This window comes from Onthophagus taurus, chromosome 2, assembly GCF_036711975.1.
Source record: "Onthophagus taurus isolate NC chromosome 2, IU_Otau_3.0, whole genome shotgun sequence".
NCBI classification, from domain to species: domain Eukaryota; kingdom Metazoa; phylum Arthropoda; class Insecta; order Coleoptera; family Scarabaeidae; genus Onthophagus; species Onthophagus taurus.
The window spans coordinates 6,718,154-6,736,014 of NC_091967.1; the positions used below are offsets into that span (position 1 = coordinate 6,718,154).

The following is a 17,861-nucleotide window of genomic DNA, read 5'->3' on the forward strand; positions in this document are numbered from 1 at the left end:
AAGAAAATTGATTTTCATCAGGTTACTAAAACCATCTTTTGGAACATTTCAAAATTACTTGGTAAGAATCAATTTTGTATTTAATACTAGTTTTAAGTAACGATGAAGAAAACTATAATCCTTTAAAGATTACTTCAGATATTTGCTGTAAATAACATCTTTAACGCAAGTGCCATCTTTTAAAGACTGTCGGTACTACAAGAATATAGCTTTCTTTCCGAAAGGTATTGCAACTTGTCCAAGTTACCGAGAGATGGCAAAAAGCGATTAAGAGGTTAAGAAGGGGGCGATGTTACGAATTATTAAGGAATGGCATCTAAACAACCGAACGAACTTTTCTAATTTATTCATAATATCAAAGCTGAGTCAAACTAAGGCATTCAACTCGTCGTATTATGGTGAGAAAGTCTTTGTCTTCATTACGTGTTCCGCTCAATGGCTTTTCTTTATTAATTAACACACCTTTAATTAATACATATAAGTTCAGGAGTTAATGTCAGAAATTCGGCACTTTTGTATCATATTCTACTCGTTTATGTATCTATGGTACTAGTTCCATCAAATTTAGAGCAAGCCAAACAGATATTATTTAAGCCCCTGTTTTCTTCATTGTCGTTAATTGATTACTTTGTGTTGACATAATTCTTTGAATTTAAAAAATTTAATCGTTGATTTAAGAATGGAGGTTGGGTTGCAGGGAACATGATTGAATACTTAGAAGTATCACTAAAGATATAAGACTAGATTATTAGATACTGTTGATGAAGGACATTACAAATTGGTAAAAATTATGTATTACTGACAGAAGACTAGATACTGCTTATTGCTAAATACTTGTAGTCTAGAGGTCTATATACCACAGGTGAAACTGAAACTCAGATGATTTTAATACTAGATTGGATACCACTCTCAAAAACTATTCTCTGGTGACAAAAGGCTAGATATTGATAACAGAAGATTAGATACCACGAAGAGAAAGAAAACAAAGATTTACAAAACAAAAAAATTAAAATCATTAACCTTTATTAAAGTTCAATAATTTACTACAGGCATAACAGAGTGAAAAATAAATAAAATTCATATCGTAATTTGATCCTTTAATTAAAATTTAAGGTCGAATCGTTGTGGAACTGCCTGGGTAGTAAGCGGAATAAGCCATATTTTGGGCTCCATTCTCCGATGCGGAGTTTCCGTTCCAAATCCTAGCATATGGGCCACCGGATGGTTCCCAACCTGGTTCGTAGGAACTGGGGGTGGATGTCATTGGGGCTCCGTATACGGGCATTGGAGGTTCTGGTGGTGCCATCGGGGTCATGCTCATTGGCATAGGCATACCTAATGAATAATCATTAAAAATTAAATTAATGGTCATAAAAAAAATTAATTATATTACCAGATTTGGACACTAATTGGTAGATAACGAATCCTAAGACGATAGCGATAGCTAATTTACTGAGAATGAGGGCTTTGATAGCCTTGAACTTGACGATAGCGAGGATAATTGGCATCAAAGCTTTCATTTTCAATTTTAGGAGGAGTAAAGCTGGGAAAAGGAGTTTCTTTTTAAGTAATCCTCTACTTTGGTCGTCGCTTGATTCGAGATCTAATCCGGTTTTCGGGTTGTAGATCATATCCATCTTTCCGAAGATCATTTCTGGCATCCTATATCTTATTTCGTGAGTGTTGAGGACTCGGGCTGCCCTTTTGAAAATAGCGGCATCGACGTTCTGTAATAAATAGTGTTTAGTAGAAATTATTTTACTGGTTCGTACAAAAGGGAAACTGCGGTTTAACATTGGATTTTACACGTTATGTAACTTCCATGTTCTTCTGTGGACGGTAGAGTTAATCGCTACCGAGCAGAAGTTGTGCAATAAATTGAAGGAAATCTAATTGAAAAAAAGTGTTTGCCGATATAATTGTTGATATATTAGATAAAATAATTATAAATTTGTAACAAAAAAAATAAGTTACCTTCATATCTCGGGCGGATTCGCTTTGAATATTCAAAAGATTATCTAAATATCCAAGAACTTCTTGCTTTACACATCCCATATCAGCACAATTTGTAACAACGGTGCTGACTAGTTCTTCACCACTCCTGGCGGTGTTAGCCAAAACGTAACCGCTCAAAGCGAGCACGAGTACTACTGTGGTCTGCCTGAACATGTTGATTGTTTGTCAATGGTGTCTCTGAAAAGTGTGGGTGCGGTTATATATCGACAGTCAACGGGTTAGGGGATCGCTTGTGAGCAGTATATTAATTGGCACCCAAATACTACGAAGCTCCGGCGACTTTATATGGCTATGGTTCCGCTAGGAAGATCCGGTGCACATTGTTGGACGTAGTCTCGTCCCAATTGGGCTTTAAATATTTCGTTGGGACGTGAGCTTGCATTTTACACTAGACTACGTTTTCACTAGATACCCGATATGAATTTTAAATTTTACTCTGAAAAGTAAATGATTTGAGATTCAAAGAACCGAACGTATTTTGCAAATTGGATTGGGTGCGTGGTTTGATTTATTTTTTAGAATTTGGTAAATAAAATAATATTTGTTTTAATAATTCACTTAAATTCTTTAATTTAATGATCAAATCGATTTTTGCCTATAAAAAAGGAGGTTAACTTCTACCTTCTAATTTATGATAGAGTTAGTAAATATTGTTTGATTATAAAAGTTTACAAACACTTTAAAAACCAGTAATTCCTTCTATTTTAGGAAATAAGAAGCGATTTATGTCTCAAATTAAAGCTGAAACATTCTAGTTTATGATAAAATCAGGAAATTGATAATAAAATTTCTGAGAAACAAATTTTTGAAAAAAGTTCCAAAATAAGGTTTTCTCCGATTCTTACAAAAACTTTAAAAATAAACAGCTACTTTAATTTTAAGAGATAAATGGCGGTTTATATCTTAAATGAATGCTGAAACGTTCTAGTTTATGATAAAATCTTGAAATAATATACTTTGGTGATAAAATTTCTGAGAAATATAATTTTTGAAAAGTGTTTCAAAATAAAGTTTGCCCCGATTACTTAAAATGCAGCAAACACTTAAAAAAATAGCAACTGCTTTAAATCTAGCAGATAAAAAGAACTTGCTAAAGAACACAAAAAAGCTTAAAAGCTTTGAGAAAAAAATTTTTTGAAGAGAGTTCTAAATTTGTCTAAAAAGAGAACTTTCTAAAATTCTACCTTCATTATTTTTAGAGAACCAAAATTAACTTATACCTTAAAGTGCAGTTGAAACAGTACAGTTTGTGATACAATTAGTAAATAGTATTGATTGATTATAAAAGTTTTGAGAAAAAATTGTTTGAGTAAAGTTCATAAAATTAAGTTTTGTTCGATTTTTAAAAAAATAACAAGAACGATTCAAAATATTCTAGGTGCGATAGAAATCTCTTCTGGTATGGTATACTTAATAATAATGCGAATAATAAACGTTCCCATAAAATATCTATTAATACAATGACATAAACAACAAGAAAACCTGAAGTTAATTTTATAACAATTATTTTATATTAATTTCTATTCACACCTTGATAATTAACCTGATTATCTATTAAGGAGAATTGTGTTAATCGACATGTTATGCTTCATCACATAAAATGTTTAATTAAAATTTTTTATTATAAATAATTATTGAAAAGATAAATTAAAAAAAATAAAATAACTTTCAATCAATTTATTAACAAAATCTTCAAAATAAATAATTTAAATACAATTATAACACTCATTGAGTGTAAGCCGAATAAGCCATTTGTTGAGCTTCATCTCCAATTGACCTCTTACGATGAACTTCCCATGGTCCATGGGTAGCAATGGGAGGATGAGCATCTGCAGCTAATTTCTTACAAAGTTGATAAACAGCCAACGAAATAGAAATAACGAATGTAACAAACGAAAGTTGAAGGGCGTTCCATGTCTTCAAACCTAATACTCCCAAAGCTAAAGGAATCAATGTGATGACTTTAAGGAGTACAATAATGAAGATAGGGACAAAGATTTTCTTGAGTTTGTGTTTCTTGCCTCGTTCTTCAACTTCGTTATCGTGCATCTTCAATTTTAAGTTTAACTCGTCATGGTCTAAGTCTCTTCCTTCGAAAGTGAGTTTTCCGAGGAATGGGAGGTTGAAATCGGCGTCATAGGATTTTAGGAAATGAGAAACTGTGTGTTCCAAACTTCTTCCGGTTTCTTCATTTTCTTCGGTAGAATGGTAGTTGTTTTTGTGGATATCCAAATATTCGCTAATCTAAAATAAAAAATGTAGTAAACTTATAGAATAGATTGGGTAATCGTATTTAGAATCGGCTTACTCCTAAGTCATCGACTTCGTGATTTCTATTAATGTTCTTCGCGGGCAACGAAGAACAGTTTGCAACTGTTACGAATACTAAAATAGTTATAAAAGTCTTCATTGTCGTTCGAGGAGTAGTTGACAACTGTGTAATTTTGGCGGAACCGGCAAGTATTTATGCAGAAGCCCCACTGAAAGTGGTAGTATGTGCCAGTTTTACCAAACATATTTGGACATAGTGGAACGGCTGATAGGATATAGGAAGCTACGATTATTTCGTATGTAGTTGATGTCGCCACCACAGTCTTTGTATATGGTATGTATGTCTGTTCCAAAATGTCTTTTGGACTAGATTATAAACATAAATTTCTTTTTGATTACCCTAAAATATAATTAAGATTAATAAGTATTGAATGAAATAATTAAAATACTTAAAGATTTTTTTCATTATATACAGGTAAAATAATTATTTATACTTATTATTATTATATTACTTATTACATAACCTTTACAAGAAGTTATTGCAAAGAAGAATTTAGTCCATTAAATTAATAGAGTAATATGCATGAAATGTTTTGCAAGTTTCTTAAACAACTCTCACCCATTTGTATAAAAATAATAAAAAATTGTTGGAGGCTGTATAAAAAAATAAAAAATTGAAAAATATTTTAATTTTAAGAAATTACGGAATTAATAGAATCTATTACTTCAATTTTGATCATCCATTTGGAAATTTCTTATTAAATAAGAAGCATTTATTATTATTATTATTATTAAAGTTCAAATATTTTAATTAACATATAAAGGTAGAGGAGTGTTATAGTTACCGGTTAAACAACAACAAATTATTTATTATTTATTTATTTTATTTTTTAAAAAGAGGGTTCTTGGAGAATGCTGCGCATCTGAGTGGTTGAATTTAAAATGTTGGTGTGGCCAGAACCTCAAAAAGAGGTAGTGCTGGGGATAAAATGTGATTTCGGACCCCTATGTTAAATCTTATGGGATTTGGGTCCAGAACGCACATAACGATAGTACTCATATTTTCTGGATAGCACTTTTCTCTCAATATGGTGATCAATGTGGTGATCACAATGGTAATCTGCTTATCAAAATTAAATGAAAATAAGAATCCAAAAAATGTTTCACCTATGTTTGTGGGACAAAATAATAGATTGCTTTACAGTACATACTGCTTACATAAGACTAACACATAACTACATAACACTAGAACCTGTTTTCAGGAAACTAAGCGTTGCTTATTGGAGATTGTATATAAGAATGGGCACTGCTTTCAGAAGAATACATGTTGTTGACAAAAGACTAGATATTGCTAATTGAAGACTAGGTAATAACGGCATAAGACTAGGTACTGCTTGCAGAAGACCTCATACTGTTACATCGATGCTAAACATCGTTAATAGAAAGTCTAGACTAGACTCATTATTCCCAAATATCGAGGTGTATTACGCTTACTCAAATCAGCTAAGGACAGAAGAAAGCAGAAGTCATTAGGTTTACTTTGCTAGATTACATCATAACCAAATTGTCAGAAGTTTAAAATTAGGAATTAATATAGTTAATTACTTCTCAAAGGAGTTGTTGACTCTACTTGTACGCTAAATAAGTTCATCGAGATGTAATTAAAACAAACAATAAAATTTCAAATCATAAATAATTTATTTTTAATTCTCAATTTAAATAAATAACATAATTCAAGGTTGATAAGCAGAATAAGCCATCTTTTGACCGTTCATTTCTTCATTATCAACGATCATAGATCTAGCAGCATAACCATCCCAAGCACCATGTCCTGAAATTTGTGGAGCAGCGACGTGATCGGAAGCCAATTTCTTGCACAATTGGAATACAGCCATAGCGACCGATACAACAAATGAGAAGAAGGATAATTGGAGGGCGTTCCATGCTTTCAATCCTAAAACACCAAGAACTAAGGGGATAATAGTCATGGCTTTTAATAAGATGAAGACGAGGATTGGTACGAAGATTTTCTTAAGTTTGGATTTTCTGGCTTGAACTTCATTTGGGTTAGAAAAGGATAGTTTAAGATTTAATTCATCTTCGTCTAAGTTTCTTCCTTCGAGGGTAATTTTGGAGTTTACCAAAGGCAAATCGAAGGTGACATCATGAGATTTCATGTAGTTTTCAATCTTTTCATCGAAAGATGAACTCCTGGCTTCGATTTCGTTGGATCTGTAAGTGTTTCTATTGATGGTGACGTGATCTGAAATCTAAAAAAATTTATTAATTTTTATTTGTTCTTAAACATTTAATTTTTATTTTTTTACCCTGTAGGTATCTTTTTGGAACATATTTTCCATAAAAGACATCGCCCTGTACTTGATACATGAAATCACATCCTGGTTATTACACATCGATCTCATCTCTTCGATGGTATTTCCGAATAGCGAAGCGGGATTAAATGTTGGCGATGCATTTCCACTTGCAATCATCCCCAAAATCAAAACGAAAGCAAACCTGGATGCCATGACTAGTACCAATGAGCTGATTTCTTAACACCTAGGACTCAACTAATACAACTACGACTGTCCTAAGCTTTTTATTCCTTCGTCCAAATCGAAATCATATCATTGTGGGTGGGGTTGAGTCGATGATTACTACGAAAACGGTTCGTCGTAGTTCCGTGCTAGATTTTATACGATTGTATTTGGTGAAGCTTCCATATTGTAGTCGGAAACGTGACGGTAATAACCAAAAGGCGCCAACGAAGAAGACGTTGCAATCGAACAAGGACACACGTGTTTGTATTCATAAGTCATCGAAGGGTCGGTATTTGGGTTCATTTTGCTTTTCTTGGTTGGCACTGGCACCGGATTTTAGTTTCTATGAACCAGATCTACTTCGACTACTTTATTTGTAGGTATGTTGATAGTACAATTTGAAATTGTGAATTGTTTGATGGATTAAAAGAAAAGTAGTTAAATGGGTTAATAAATGTATGTATGCTATGTGGTTAAAGAAATGATTGAGTATTGAAATTGTTTTTTTATTTGAGGTCAGAATTTTTCAGGCACATTTAAACAAGCATGTTAATTATTTTTATAAATAAGGAGTAACGTATAGTGGTGAAATATCTCTAAATATTCCACATATTTAATCGGCTTTTTCTGATTTTTGAGGGATGTATTTAATATAATATTTATAAGATATTTGGGGATCACTATCGAATTAATCGCGATTGGATCAAATACTTCATAATCGCATATCCTCTGGCAACCCGAATTTGTGTCTTGTTTGAGTTCAAGATGGTCTACATTAAAGATACCATTCATTCAAGGATACCTCTTAGAAGAGCATTAAGTAATTATAAAAGATTAAAAACAAATTATATTTTATTGTGTCCAAATACTTTCATAATTGTATATAATACTATAATTATTGTTTTTATTTCTAAAAATATATTTTCTCTTCAAAATTTAGAACATGTCTATATGAGAGATTGAAATTGTTCTCTTTTTGATCTTATTCTTCGTTAAATTTTCAAGGATTCATAATAATTTAATTTATTATTTTGATATGATTTAATTTAGCATCAGAATAATTTTTAAATATTTTCAGGAAAAAAACTCAAATATAAAATCACATCAATAATTTATTGAAATAAATAAAAAAACAATAACGAATGTCGTCGAAATTACTGCATCCACGCATCGTAAGCCATTTCTTGAGCAGATCTTCCGTATCCAGTATCCCATCCATGAGGAGCAGCAGCAACATGATCAACATGATGGTGATCAAGATGTTGAGGATAATGCACAACTTCGTATGTGGTCACCTAAAAAAATCGTTTAAATAATTTCTAAAGTATTAAAAACGAATATTAAATTACTTTCGGTTTCGACAATTTAAAGATCAACATAGCTCCGGTTAACACCATGGACAAAAGGCCAAGAGTCAAAGCTTTCCAAGTTTTAAGAGCGATCAAGGCCAAAGCTAATGGAACTAAAACGGCCGTTTTGAATTTCAAACCCAACAAGAATGGGACGATGACCTTTTTAACGACTTTCGATCTTCCGGTTGCCGCGAGGGGCATTTGAAGATTTTCAGGTTGGAATGATCTGGGAAGGAGGGATGCTAAAGGACCTGAAGGTCTCAACACTTCTGGGACTTGAGCGATGAGATCGTGGGTTTGCAAGAACGTTTCGAACCGATCTAAAATATCTTCAGACATTCCACGTTGTTCCTAAAAAACAATAAAAGCATGATTAAACATAAACACAATTAACATTATATTAACTTACTTCTTTATCATCCGGATTATCTTTCTTGACGATAGCCAAATCATCAGTAATGTTAATCACCTCATCATTAACAACCGTAGATATCCAATTCAAAGCCTTTGGTTTCACACAACTTACGCTGAAATCTTGAAGACACGATTGATAAATATCTTGCGCTAAATCCACGGCGCTGGGATTAGCTGAAACTGCGTTAATTAACGCCAAAGAAGCTACAATGTACTTGAAACCAGACATATTGTTTGGGTGAGCTATCGTTTGCTAATGACGATAAAGAATTATATGCTTGAATTTTATATAGAAACTACAACGGAAGTAGAATTTAAAAAGGGAAACACTATCGGGGTTAGTACGTGTTAGGAATGGCGTCGCGATCGGTTCAAGAATTCGCTTTTCAAACGTGTGTTCCGATTTATTTTCGGCAAGACCTACTTTATTATTAATCAATTAATTAATTAATTCATTATTCTATTTGATGAATGTAATTTTAATTTTTACTACATATTTCAAACAATGTAACTTAACAGATAGAAGATAGTAATTATTTTTAAACATCTAAGTTTCGCTCAAGAATTGAATTGTGAAGTATTAAAAGCTACGTTTTTTTTGGAAAATTTGATTTAAATGGAGTTTTTAATGTCTGAGAAAACATTTGATTTGAAAACGTTTGTCAAAGTGTATTGTGTTGTATGTCGAGTTCGATTAAAAAATTTTAGATGCTCTCAGAGATCAGATTCTGCATTACTTTGTGTAGATTGCGTATATTCCAAACCAATGAGTTTAAGGGTAGACGTATGTTTCGTCGAAACTAGATCTGCATTTAACCATTTTCAGTTATCTTCTTCGTTTATGATGTTCTGGTAAACCAAAATTGACTTGAATGCATATTGAGGACACTGGAAAGTATTCTATTCTGGTTATTTTAGTTCCTGTGACGATATCAAATCTATATTGAAAATGAAATATGGGGTGTGATTGGAGATCTCATCGATTGCTTTTAACATATAAATTCATGTATGCGTTTAGGCGAAGTAGATTTAGAAACAGCTTCATATGAATTACTCTATCAAAGAAATTCAATCAATGCTAAAATCGGTTAATGTCAAAGAATCAGTCAAACGATCAGTCAATCATTGTCTCACTCTGCAAGCTTCAGAAACTGACCTCTTTTAAAATAAGAATTATCCACACAGGAAATCAAAACGAATTCAACACGTTCAACACGTTCAACACGAAAACAAAGATTCACAAAGTGCATCCATTTCATGATTATTGTATTGTTCAGCTATAACAAACCAGCTGAAATACGATTGTTTGGTGACAGTTGGTCGTGATACAGGAAATCCAGTTATTTTGAAATCGTTGTGAATACATAAAATGTCAAGCTAGACTGGAGTTATTCCGTAGACAAACATAGGTTAAGCTACGTAAGTCGTATCTATAAAACGTGTGCTCGCCGAGTTATTTCTTACTATACTTCAACTTGATTCTCCTAACCCAAGATTTTTGTATAATAAGCTAACATTTAAGTGTCTTTATGGCTTTAGTCGACATGGGGATTCCATAGGGTTCTATTTTGGGATCGTTGTTGTTCATACTTTTTATTAATGACAGCTCATTTGCAAAAATTCTTTTTCTGTGGTAGTGATAACCTCAGTCTTCCTAAGGATGGCATCACCACATTTGAAATTATCCAAAGTTGCTCAGCATCCAAAGATCATAATTCTTTCATGCATTCACAAACAACTACGTTTACCAATATATTCTTTTGAACGATTGAAACAAGGAGTAGCTTTTTCGATTAGCTGTATTTTTCTAGAAACTTTTCTTAAAATTCACCATATTATATTAATCACAATATTATATTCTATCTAAATTTAATTGACTATCTCTAATTTATAATAGACAACTTGTTATTTAATCTTATTTTTAATCCTATTCCTACTCATATCCATCATTATGATTTCATTTTCATAAATTATTTTGTCATTATTATATAAATATTACAATTGATGAATATTTTTAAGAAGAAAGAATAATTTTTAATTTAAATGGATAAGAGAAATGATAAATTAAATATAATTTTAGTAATTTCATTTATTTTCTTCGTTCATACTTTCACGTTTACAAAGAGAATAAAAATAAATAAGAAAATAAATTAACAAACAATAAAATAAATACCTATTAACTAACAATGATAAATAACTAAAGTGAATTAACAGAAACGATCACACATTCTAAACTAGATTGAGTGACTTAAAATTACGATTAACGACTATTAAATAAGTAAAACTAAAACTCTAAGATGAGAAAACTAGATCAACTCAAATCCTGCTTCCAAGCGCAGCAGGAGAATGTAATATAACGAGTACTGTTTGAGCAAACTAAAGTTTCACTACGTTTTAATATGTTGTGTATTTACATTTTATTTAGGTCTTAAACGTAACCGGCAAAAATTCTAGGAATATTTGGATAATAAATGTGACTGAAAAAGTTTCTTTTTACAGAAAAACTATACATTCTCTAAATTACTGACATTATTTTAAATATTAATTTACTGGTAATTGTATCTTTAGAATAAATTAGGTAAACTAAGATTCAGTATTCACGGCACAAGACGGATATAATCGAAGACAATCTCTTTGGTCTTGACCATCTCTTGCTGCTTGAACATATTTATAAAATCTGATAACAGCTGGATTTGTTGCAGTTGGCTTTTGTAATTCATCAGCATCCCTAAAAACACAAAATACATACAATATTTTTTTTTAGTATTAAATAAATTATATAAAAAATATTTAAATAAAAAAAGAACTTTCGAAACTTCACAGATATATATAAACTAGGTCTAGAAAACTCAACAAAGTTTGTGTTAATATTTACTCAGCCTTATTTAATAACTTTACATTTTAAGCGCAGAGAAAACGTTTACATCTGACCTGCCATAATGGACATTGTTCAATAAGAAAACGGGTTGTCAGCACGAGGAATAAACTCGTATTGTTTATGTAATTTCGTCAAAGACGAGTATTGCGTTTAATACTATGCGACTTAAGTGTAAATGGAGGGAAGTGTTAAGAATTTCCATGCGTTACGGTTTCGTACTTTCACATCTGACGCGACGCAACCAACGCTGTCGGATAAGTCATCGGCAAAAGTACCTACATTGACCTACAAATCTCAATTTGATAAACCTTCCGAAAAAAAATCGTTGAGTTTTTTATTTATTTTATTAACTTGAGTAAACATTAATCAATGAAACTTACCTGCTTAATTCCGCTGATATTAAATTACTGTGTGGACTAAATTTAACAGGATCCTTGTACATGCTGCAAATTAATCTTTCCCTACAAGGTTCATCATTAAACCCAATATCCAAAAGAACTTTATCGATTTTTTCCAAAATTGGGCTGTAAAACGCATCATATACAGGTGATTTTGTTGTACTTGTACTGCTTGTAGTAGGTGGTGCAGCCGTAACAGCTTGAAGATTGCTCTGATAAGAAGTTTGATAAACTGGTACTGCTCCAACTATTGGTGGTTGAATGTAAGGTGGTGGAATTTGAGCAGCAACTGTGTGAACCAATTGGTTTTGTGGTATAATATTAGCTGTGTGTAATATATTAGCCGCAGTTAGTTTTGAATTTTCTTTCAAAATGGTTTGTTGAAGTCGAAGTTTTTCTTGAACCTTCATTAATTGTTTTATTTGATCTTGAAGTCGTTTGTTATCAGCTTCCACGCGTTTCTGTTCTTCTTGTAGCCGGGCTTTTAACTGCAAATTGACGCCAATTAGAAGAGTAAACTGGTTTGCGCGAATATTTGCGAAAGAAAGTGGAACAGTGGTGACATGTAATTGTAAGAAAATCGACGAATTTAGTAACCGGTTAGAGAAGCATTAGATAAAACTAATTGACAAATAAGATTACGGAAATTTTAACATCAATATTTTCGGCAATCGAGGACCACGTTCTAGATAAATAGAAAGTTGCAGTTTGTTGAATGTACTTTTAAGAAAGAGAAAAAGTTTTAGGTTATAGGTGACTGGGATATAATGATTTGATGGGTGCATAAATCTTTTTGAATAACGGTATGTTAAGTTAATGTTATTGTAAGTGAAAATTTTTATATTAACTGTTATAACAATAAAAAACTCACAGTAGCTTCCTTTTCGGCTTGTCGAATCATATTCTCGATTTCCGCTGGTGTAAGTGGTTTTACTCGAGTTCCTCTTTTAACGGATGCTTGACCTTGACCTCCAAACCAAGAATCATCGGCAGGCTTCCCTTTTTCAAAAACCTTCCTTCGGTAACTATAAAATAAAAAATGAAAATATCATTTGAATTACTTCCTCAAATTGTAAATTTTATTTAAAAACGCAAAAAATTGTTGTTAGTGGCGAATGAAACGGATAAAACTCCAATTTCTCCAACTTTTAGCGATTGTAAGTAGCGGACTATTATCTGTGCTGGTTTACTTCAACCAGTGATACTCTTAATTTCTATAATCGCAAAGACACAACCTTCAGATTTTGTTACTTGTTATAGATTAAAAAAACAGTATCAATCAACGTTGTTTTATGTTAATTTAAGATTCGTTAAGCGAGACGAATACCGTATTTTAACGGAAATACAGCTGCATGGACAATGATTGTAAACGGTAAATTGATTGTGAAAGGATGCTTCGATGAAATATAAAAAAAAACCTTATTATTTAATATAAATTCGTACTTTTGATTTGGTAGCTTTAACATTTGCTTATAGAACTCCAAATTATTTTTAGGTCTAGATACACATGATTCGATTTTGATATACGATTTTTTAAATTTGTGTTCTTAAAATTTATAATCATCAAATCTGTAGAGTTCGTTTTAAAAAATCATAACTACAAGATTTATGAAAAATAAGAAATTATTTGTAGCACACTAAATCTCGATTAAATTTACTTTAAAATGCTTTTTGTTTCATTATTATATCTCAATTTTTTCTTAAGATAGGATTTTTTAAGTTTCTGTTCTCAAAATGCATGATGATCAAATCCAGTCCAGAGATATATATTTTTTTACGGTGATCTTAGTTTGTAAGTTTATAGCTAACATCCTGACTATATTCCGATAGGTGCTTCACGGTTCACTAATTATGTTAGTTACATAAACGCAATATTGTTAAATGTATGCCACTTCAGTTATTATGTATGTAGCGTTCGAGATATCAAACAAGAAACACCTAGGTAACATACAGTAATACGTACTTGACTTTCAATTTATATACAAGCAAATAAGTATTCCTTTATAAAGATTTATAATAAAGTCTTATATTTTAATAATTATAATGATATTCTCTTAGCGAGATAATTTTTGATTTAACCTCTGTAATTCTTTCATTCGAAATTGTTCCAATTTCGCAGCTCGAAGTAATATGTTTACCACAAATCTTCCATCCCTATCTCGTTTTGTGGTTTTTTCTTTCAATGTACGTTCCGGTACTACCTTTTGTTCTTGGAATCGTGTCAGTTGGCCGCAGATTTCGGTCGTTTTCTGATATGATAGCCCGCAGGTACAAAACCGTATCGCGTTTGACATATTTTTTCCCGTCTTAATTCGTTTATCAAGTAAATATGACCATGTCGCTAATGATCTTAATAAGAAATACACTCGAATATCTTTACTAAATTTTACATCTGCTAGTTGTATATAATTCTATAATTCTTCTTCTGGAACAAAAACGTTTGTTCAGATATTTAGATCACATGTTAATGACGAAAAAGACATGCCGATTGAAATCTGTATGTGCTATCCAGAAACTCATGTTTATTTTCAGAGAGGAGAAATCAATCTATTTACAACTCTTTTTGCAAAAAGATCTTATTGAGGACATCATTTACTGGATGTGTTTTATACATGAGTTTATCATCTCCTAGTGTTTTCTAGTTACTATTGTAACACAGGCATCGTCATTTTTATAAACCAGTTTCTGAACATGCCAGCGACTACCAATATCAGCAATACATAAAACTGAACCCAACACAATTCAGCCTAACTCAACCCAACCCAACACAACCCCAACCCAACCCAACCCAAATCCAACCCAATCTAAACCAACCACGTAGAGTAACATAAAGTAACGTAAAGTTTTAGAGAGAAGGAAAAATATGTCTGATAGTAGCCGTGAATAATTAAATTTCATATTAAATAAATATAATTACTTAATGAAATAAAAAGAACAAAAAATATTTTGATTTAAACCCAAAATCCCTAAAATCGAATTTTATTGCCACATAATTACCTTTAAAAATAAATTTGTTCGGACAATAAAACCAAAGTAAAATCATGGTACGTAATGAAACTAAAATAAACACTTTCTAGCGATTCTGATCAATTTTTTGCTGATATCCCAAATTTTACACGCTTATTTTTACTTGTTCGATTGAATAGAAAAGAAAGTAAATCCCGACTTTCAAGTGATTTATGTAAAGAAAAGTGTATCGATTTTCAATGTCACTCGATTTTAAACACAATCAAAATTAACCGAGTGTTTTACTTTCTTGGTGATCAATATACACAAGATCTATACAAATGAATGAAGTAGAATTACCGCATTGAAATTGATGTTGCCCATAAATCACATTTTTCAACTTTCTTTCATTGTAATTAAAATATTGAAAAATTCATAAAATGAGATTCTCCGAGTTAAGTCTACATCTTTTAAGGCAGCGTCCTACTTGTAAAGAAACCCATCGATGTTTACAAATTAAAACCTAATAAAACGCTAAAAGCATTCTTAACTTTATATTTTTTTTGTCCTACTTCAAACATTTGAATTAATATTATACGACGAATACGATACAAAATATAACATCGTTAGATGTGATAAGTTACTTACTCAGCACCAGATGCACCATCAGCATAATAATCAAATTGGTGATCAGAGTGGTGATTGTGATGATCATGTTCGAATTCTGCATCGTGTCCATATCCTGGAGGTGGATGATCCAATTCAATTCCATGAGGATCCGAATGAAGATGAGATAGATGATGAATGTGTGATATGTGGTGTTGATGATGATGAAGTTTGGTCGGCGAATAATACGGACATAATTTAAATACATGCGATAAAAGTGGAAAGAAGAAAAGTAAGATTTTAAGGAAAAGTTTCTTTGCTGCTGCAACTCCCATAACAAGTGGAAGGAAAAATAAGAATTTGACTGCTACTAATTTGATGACCAACACGATTGCTAGAAGAGCAAATAGTAAACGGTTGGTGATGAATTTTTCTAAAACAAAAAATGTAATTAGTATGTAATACAACAACGAATACAAGTAAGCTGTTAGGTCAACGACATAAAACGTAAACTGAATACGAAATTGCTTTTTCACTTTGCATACCAAATCAATACTCTACTTACTTATTTTCTTAAAAAATATTCTTCCTTGAGCTGGAACGGCGTCTAATTTTATCAATGCCCCATCCCCTTCAAATGTTCTTGGTGATATATTAATAGAACCACCCCCAAATAAAGTTTCAGGAAGTGGCAGCATTATGTCATGAGTCATTACGAATTTAACAGCTCTCGATCTTAATGCTTCCGTTATATCTTCAAACGAATCTTTAATCTCTCTAGAATCCTCAATCTCATTCAATGCATCATAAGAAGCATTATTCTTTAACAACTTAACTCCAGAAAATATCTCAATACTTCCATTAGAATCCATCGTATGATCTAAATAATCATATACAGTCTTCTTTAAACAACTTACAGTCGTATCCTGATCACAATTCTTCACCAAAAACCTCCAAATATCTCCATTCTCTTCGCGATGAGGTAGTTCATCTGTTTGGTTTAAAGCATGGAGCAACGTCGCTCGTGTTATTATACAACATAATACTCCTAAACGTAATCTATTCCATAGCGACATCTTTTTAAATTTTTCTTTCGTTTGTGTCAAAAACAAAAACAAATCAGGAGAGGAAAAACACCAAGATTATCGATCTTCTTTGCACGGATCACGACATTGCGGAACAGCACATTCTTTCACCGGTACCACACTGGGAGTAAACAACTTGAGGCCGGACTTCTTGTACTTATCATTTCACGACATACTTTCTTCAGTCGCCCCTCCAACTTCACGAGAATGAACTCACTTCGGAAGTCTTTACCATCGAAGACAGAGACAGTGGGTGATCTAGGAAGAGCCACCTCTACACTACGTCACTCATTGAAGAAATGGGTCAGTGGTAAGTGCAAGGTCTGGTTCAAGGGAAGCCACCTGACGTAAGATACAAGATGAATTTAACTTGGTTAACGGGATTTTTTTCAAACCGAATTCGTTACTTTCGAAATTTATGTAAATTTTCTGAGACTTTTTTTATAATTTCCCAATAGTGGCTGAATTTTAGTATTGATTTATTGGAATTTTATTAAATAAAAAGTTTCATAATATTAAAAATTTTAATTTGAGTCGTTTGTTATGTGTCCTAATTAAAATATATGTTGACCTAAAGAGTTTTTTTAAACTCCATTTATTAAAGAAGACATTTTTTTCATGAAAAAAAGCGAAGGTATCTCAAAAATTTAAGGATGAATCAAGTACTTTCGAAACATAATTAATTATGTCAATCAAGGCAGATTATCCAGGTGAACCCAATTAAGAAGCTCAAGTAAATTTTTCGTTATCACTTTACCTTTTGGGATTTAGGCTTCAGTTTCTTCAACAACTTTTTACTAAAACCTTTGTAACCAGTTCAGATACAAAATTACGGAACTTATATGTATATAAAAAAACACGTTCGATTTTATAGAAACGAGTTTACAAATTTTTCAACAATCGGTGCAATTTTGCAAATGTTGATAACTTATAAATATCAAATAAAAACTCGATAAAGTTGATGGTTTTGTTTCTTTCGGTAGGTATGTAAGAAATTGTTGAGTTCCGAGTGTAACCAATGAAATACGTAGAGGAACCATGACTTCAAAACATGAAATTCCAATCATTTCGAAACCAACACCTTGTGTCTTTCACTCTTCTTCTGTCGATAGGAACTGAAAAAAAGATGAGTATTTGGTTTTTATTACAGAATTGTCACATGGAAGAGGATTCACATCCAAATCAATCACAACTGACAGACTTTTTATTATTTCAGCAAAAGTTCTTTCTTGCTTTTTATCTCTTTGACGGTACTAGCAATTTCTTAAGCAGTATAGAAGACTTCAGTAGCCATTTAACAAGTTTTGTCTGCCATCATATGTTTTATCATTGTGTAGATTGTCGCATACTACTCC

General features: G+C 32.0%; 5 protein-coding genes across 5 annotated transcripts; all 5 read right to left on the reverse strand.

The window, feature by feature from the left end:
• Nucleotides 1–1,006: 1,006 nt before the first annotated feature.
• LOC111427506 (DUF1676 domain-containing protein Osi20) lies at nt 1,007–2,296 on the reverse strand. The gene is made up of 3 exons (XM_023062681.2): nt 1,975–2,296; nt 1,394–1,727; nt 1,007–1,335 (listed from the first exon to the last, which is right to left on the reverse strand). Exons 1-3 carry the CDS (start codon nt 2,167–2,169, stop codon nt 1,109–1,111), a joined length of 756 nt encoding a protein of 251 aa, XP_022918449.2. The 5' UTR covers nt 2,170–2,296; the 3' UTR covers nt 1,007–1,108.
• A 1,393-nt stretch (nt 2,297–3,689) lies between these two features.
• Nucleotides 3,690–4,448, reverse strand: LOC111427115 (uncharacterized). The gene is made up of 2 exons (XM_023062104.2): nt 4,325–4,448; nt 3,690–4,260 (listed from the first exon to the last, which is right to left on the reverse strand). The coding sequence occupies exons 1-2, from the start codon at nt 4,424–4,426 to the stop codon at nt 3,742–3,744; spliced, it is 621 nt and encodes a 206-aa protein (XP_022917872.1). The 5' UTR covers nt 4,427–4,448; the 3' UTR covers nt 3,690–3,741.
• Nucleotides 4,449–5,972: 1,524 nt separating this feature from the next.
• Nucleotides 5,973–6,904, reverse strand: LOC111427116 (DUF1676 domain-containing protein Osi19). The gene is made up of 2 exons (XM_023062105.2): nt 6,615–6,904; nt 5,973–6,557 (listed from the first exon to the last, which is right to left on the reverse strand). Exons 1-2 carry the CDS (start codon nt 6,813–6,815, stop codon nt 6,021–6,023), a joined length of 738 nt encoding a protein of 245 aa, XP_022917873.1. The 5' UTR covers nt 6,816–6,904; the 3' UTR covers nt 5,973–6,020.
• Nucleotides 6,905–7,921: 1,017 nt separating this feature from the next.
• On the reverse strand, nt 7,922–8,854 carry LOC111427605 (DUF1676 domain-containing protein Osi18). The gene is made up of 3 exons (XM_023062823.2): nt 8,589–8,854; nt 8,177–8,530; nt 7,922–8,122 (listed from the first exon to the last, which is right to left on the reverse strand). Exons 1-3 carry the CDS (start codon nt 8,820–8,822, stop codon nt 7,982–7,984), a joined length of 729 nt encoding a protein of 242 aa, XP_022918591.2. The 5' UTR covers nt 8,823–8,854; the 3' UTR covers nt 7,922–7,981.
• A 1,810-nt stretch (nt 8,855–10,664) lies between these two features.
• On the reverse strand, nt 10,665–16,648 carry LOC111427417 (DUF1676 domain-containing protein Osi17). The gene is made up of 5 exons (XM_023062555.2): nt 15,987–16,648; nt 15,464–15,854; nt 12,741–12,894; nt 11,852–12,357; nt 10,665–11,321 (listed from the first exon to the last, which is right to left on the reverse strand). Exons 1-5 carry the CDS (start codon nt 16,495–16,497, stop codon nt 11,177–11,179), a joined length of 1,707 nt encoding a protein of 568 aa, XP_022918323.2. The 5' UTR covers nt 16,498–16,648; the 3' UTR covers nt 10,665–11,176.
• Between the last annotated feature and the right edge of the window lie 1,213 nt (nt 16,649–17,861).

Excerpts from the sequence above, each read along its gene's own strand:
- LOC111427506 (XM_023062681.2), bottom strand. The coding sequence starts at position 2,169 with ATGTTCAGGCAGACCACAGTAGTACTCGTGCTCGCTTTGAGCGGTTAC. Across the intron at positions 1,728-1,974 it reads AATCCGCCCGAGATATGAAG|AACGTCGATGCCGCTATTTT; the intron begins GTAACTTATTTT and ends TATTTATTACAG. Across the intron at positions 1,336-1,393 it reads CCAATTAGTGTCCAAATCTG|GTATGCCTATGCCAATGAGC; the intron begins GTAATATAATTA and ends ATTATTCATTAG.
- LOC111427115 (XM_023062104.2), bottom strand. The coding sequence starts at position 4,426 with ATGAAGACTTTTATAACTATTTTAGTATTCGTAACAGTTGCAAACTGT. Across the intron at positions 4,261-4,324 it reads ACGAAGTCGATGACTTAGGA|ATTAGCGAATATTTGGATAT; the intron begins GTAAGCCGATTC and ends TTTTTATTTTAG.
- LOC111427116 (XM_023062105.2), bottom strand. The coding sequence starts at position 6,815 with ATGGCATCCAGGTTTGCTTTCGTTTTGATTTTGGGGATGATTGCAAGT. Across the intron at positions 6,558-6,614 it reads TCCAAAAAGATACCTACAGG|ATTTCAGATCACGTCACCAT; the intron begins GTAAAAAAATAA and ends AAATTTTTTTAG.
- LOC111427605 (XM_023062823.2), bottom strand. The coding sequence starts at position 8,822 with ATGTCTGGTTTCAAGTACATTGTAGCTTCTTTGGCGTTAATTAACGCA. Across the intron at positions 8,531-8,588 it reads ATAATCCGGATGATAAAGAA|GAACAACGTGGAATGTCTGA; the intron begins GTAAGTTAATAT and ends ATTGTTTTTTAG. Across the intron at positions 8,123-8,176 it reads TTAAATTGTCGAAACCGAAA|GTGACCACATACGAAGTTGT; the intron begins GTAATTTAATAT and ends CGATTTTTTTAG.
- LOC111427417 (XM_023062555.2), bottom strand. The coding sequence starts at position 16,497 with ATGTCGCTATGGAATAGATTACGTTTAGGAGTATTATGTTGTATAATA. Across the intron at positions 15,855-15,986 it reads AATATTTTTTAAGAAAATAA|AAAAATTCATCACCAACCGT; the intron begins GTAAGTAGAGTA and ends TTTTTGTTTTAG. Across the intron at positions 11,322-11,851 it reads ATATCAGCGGAATTAAGCAG|GGATGCTGATGAATTACAAA; the intron begins GTAAGTTTCATT and ends TTGTGTTTTTAG.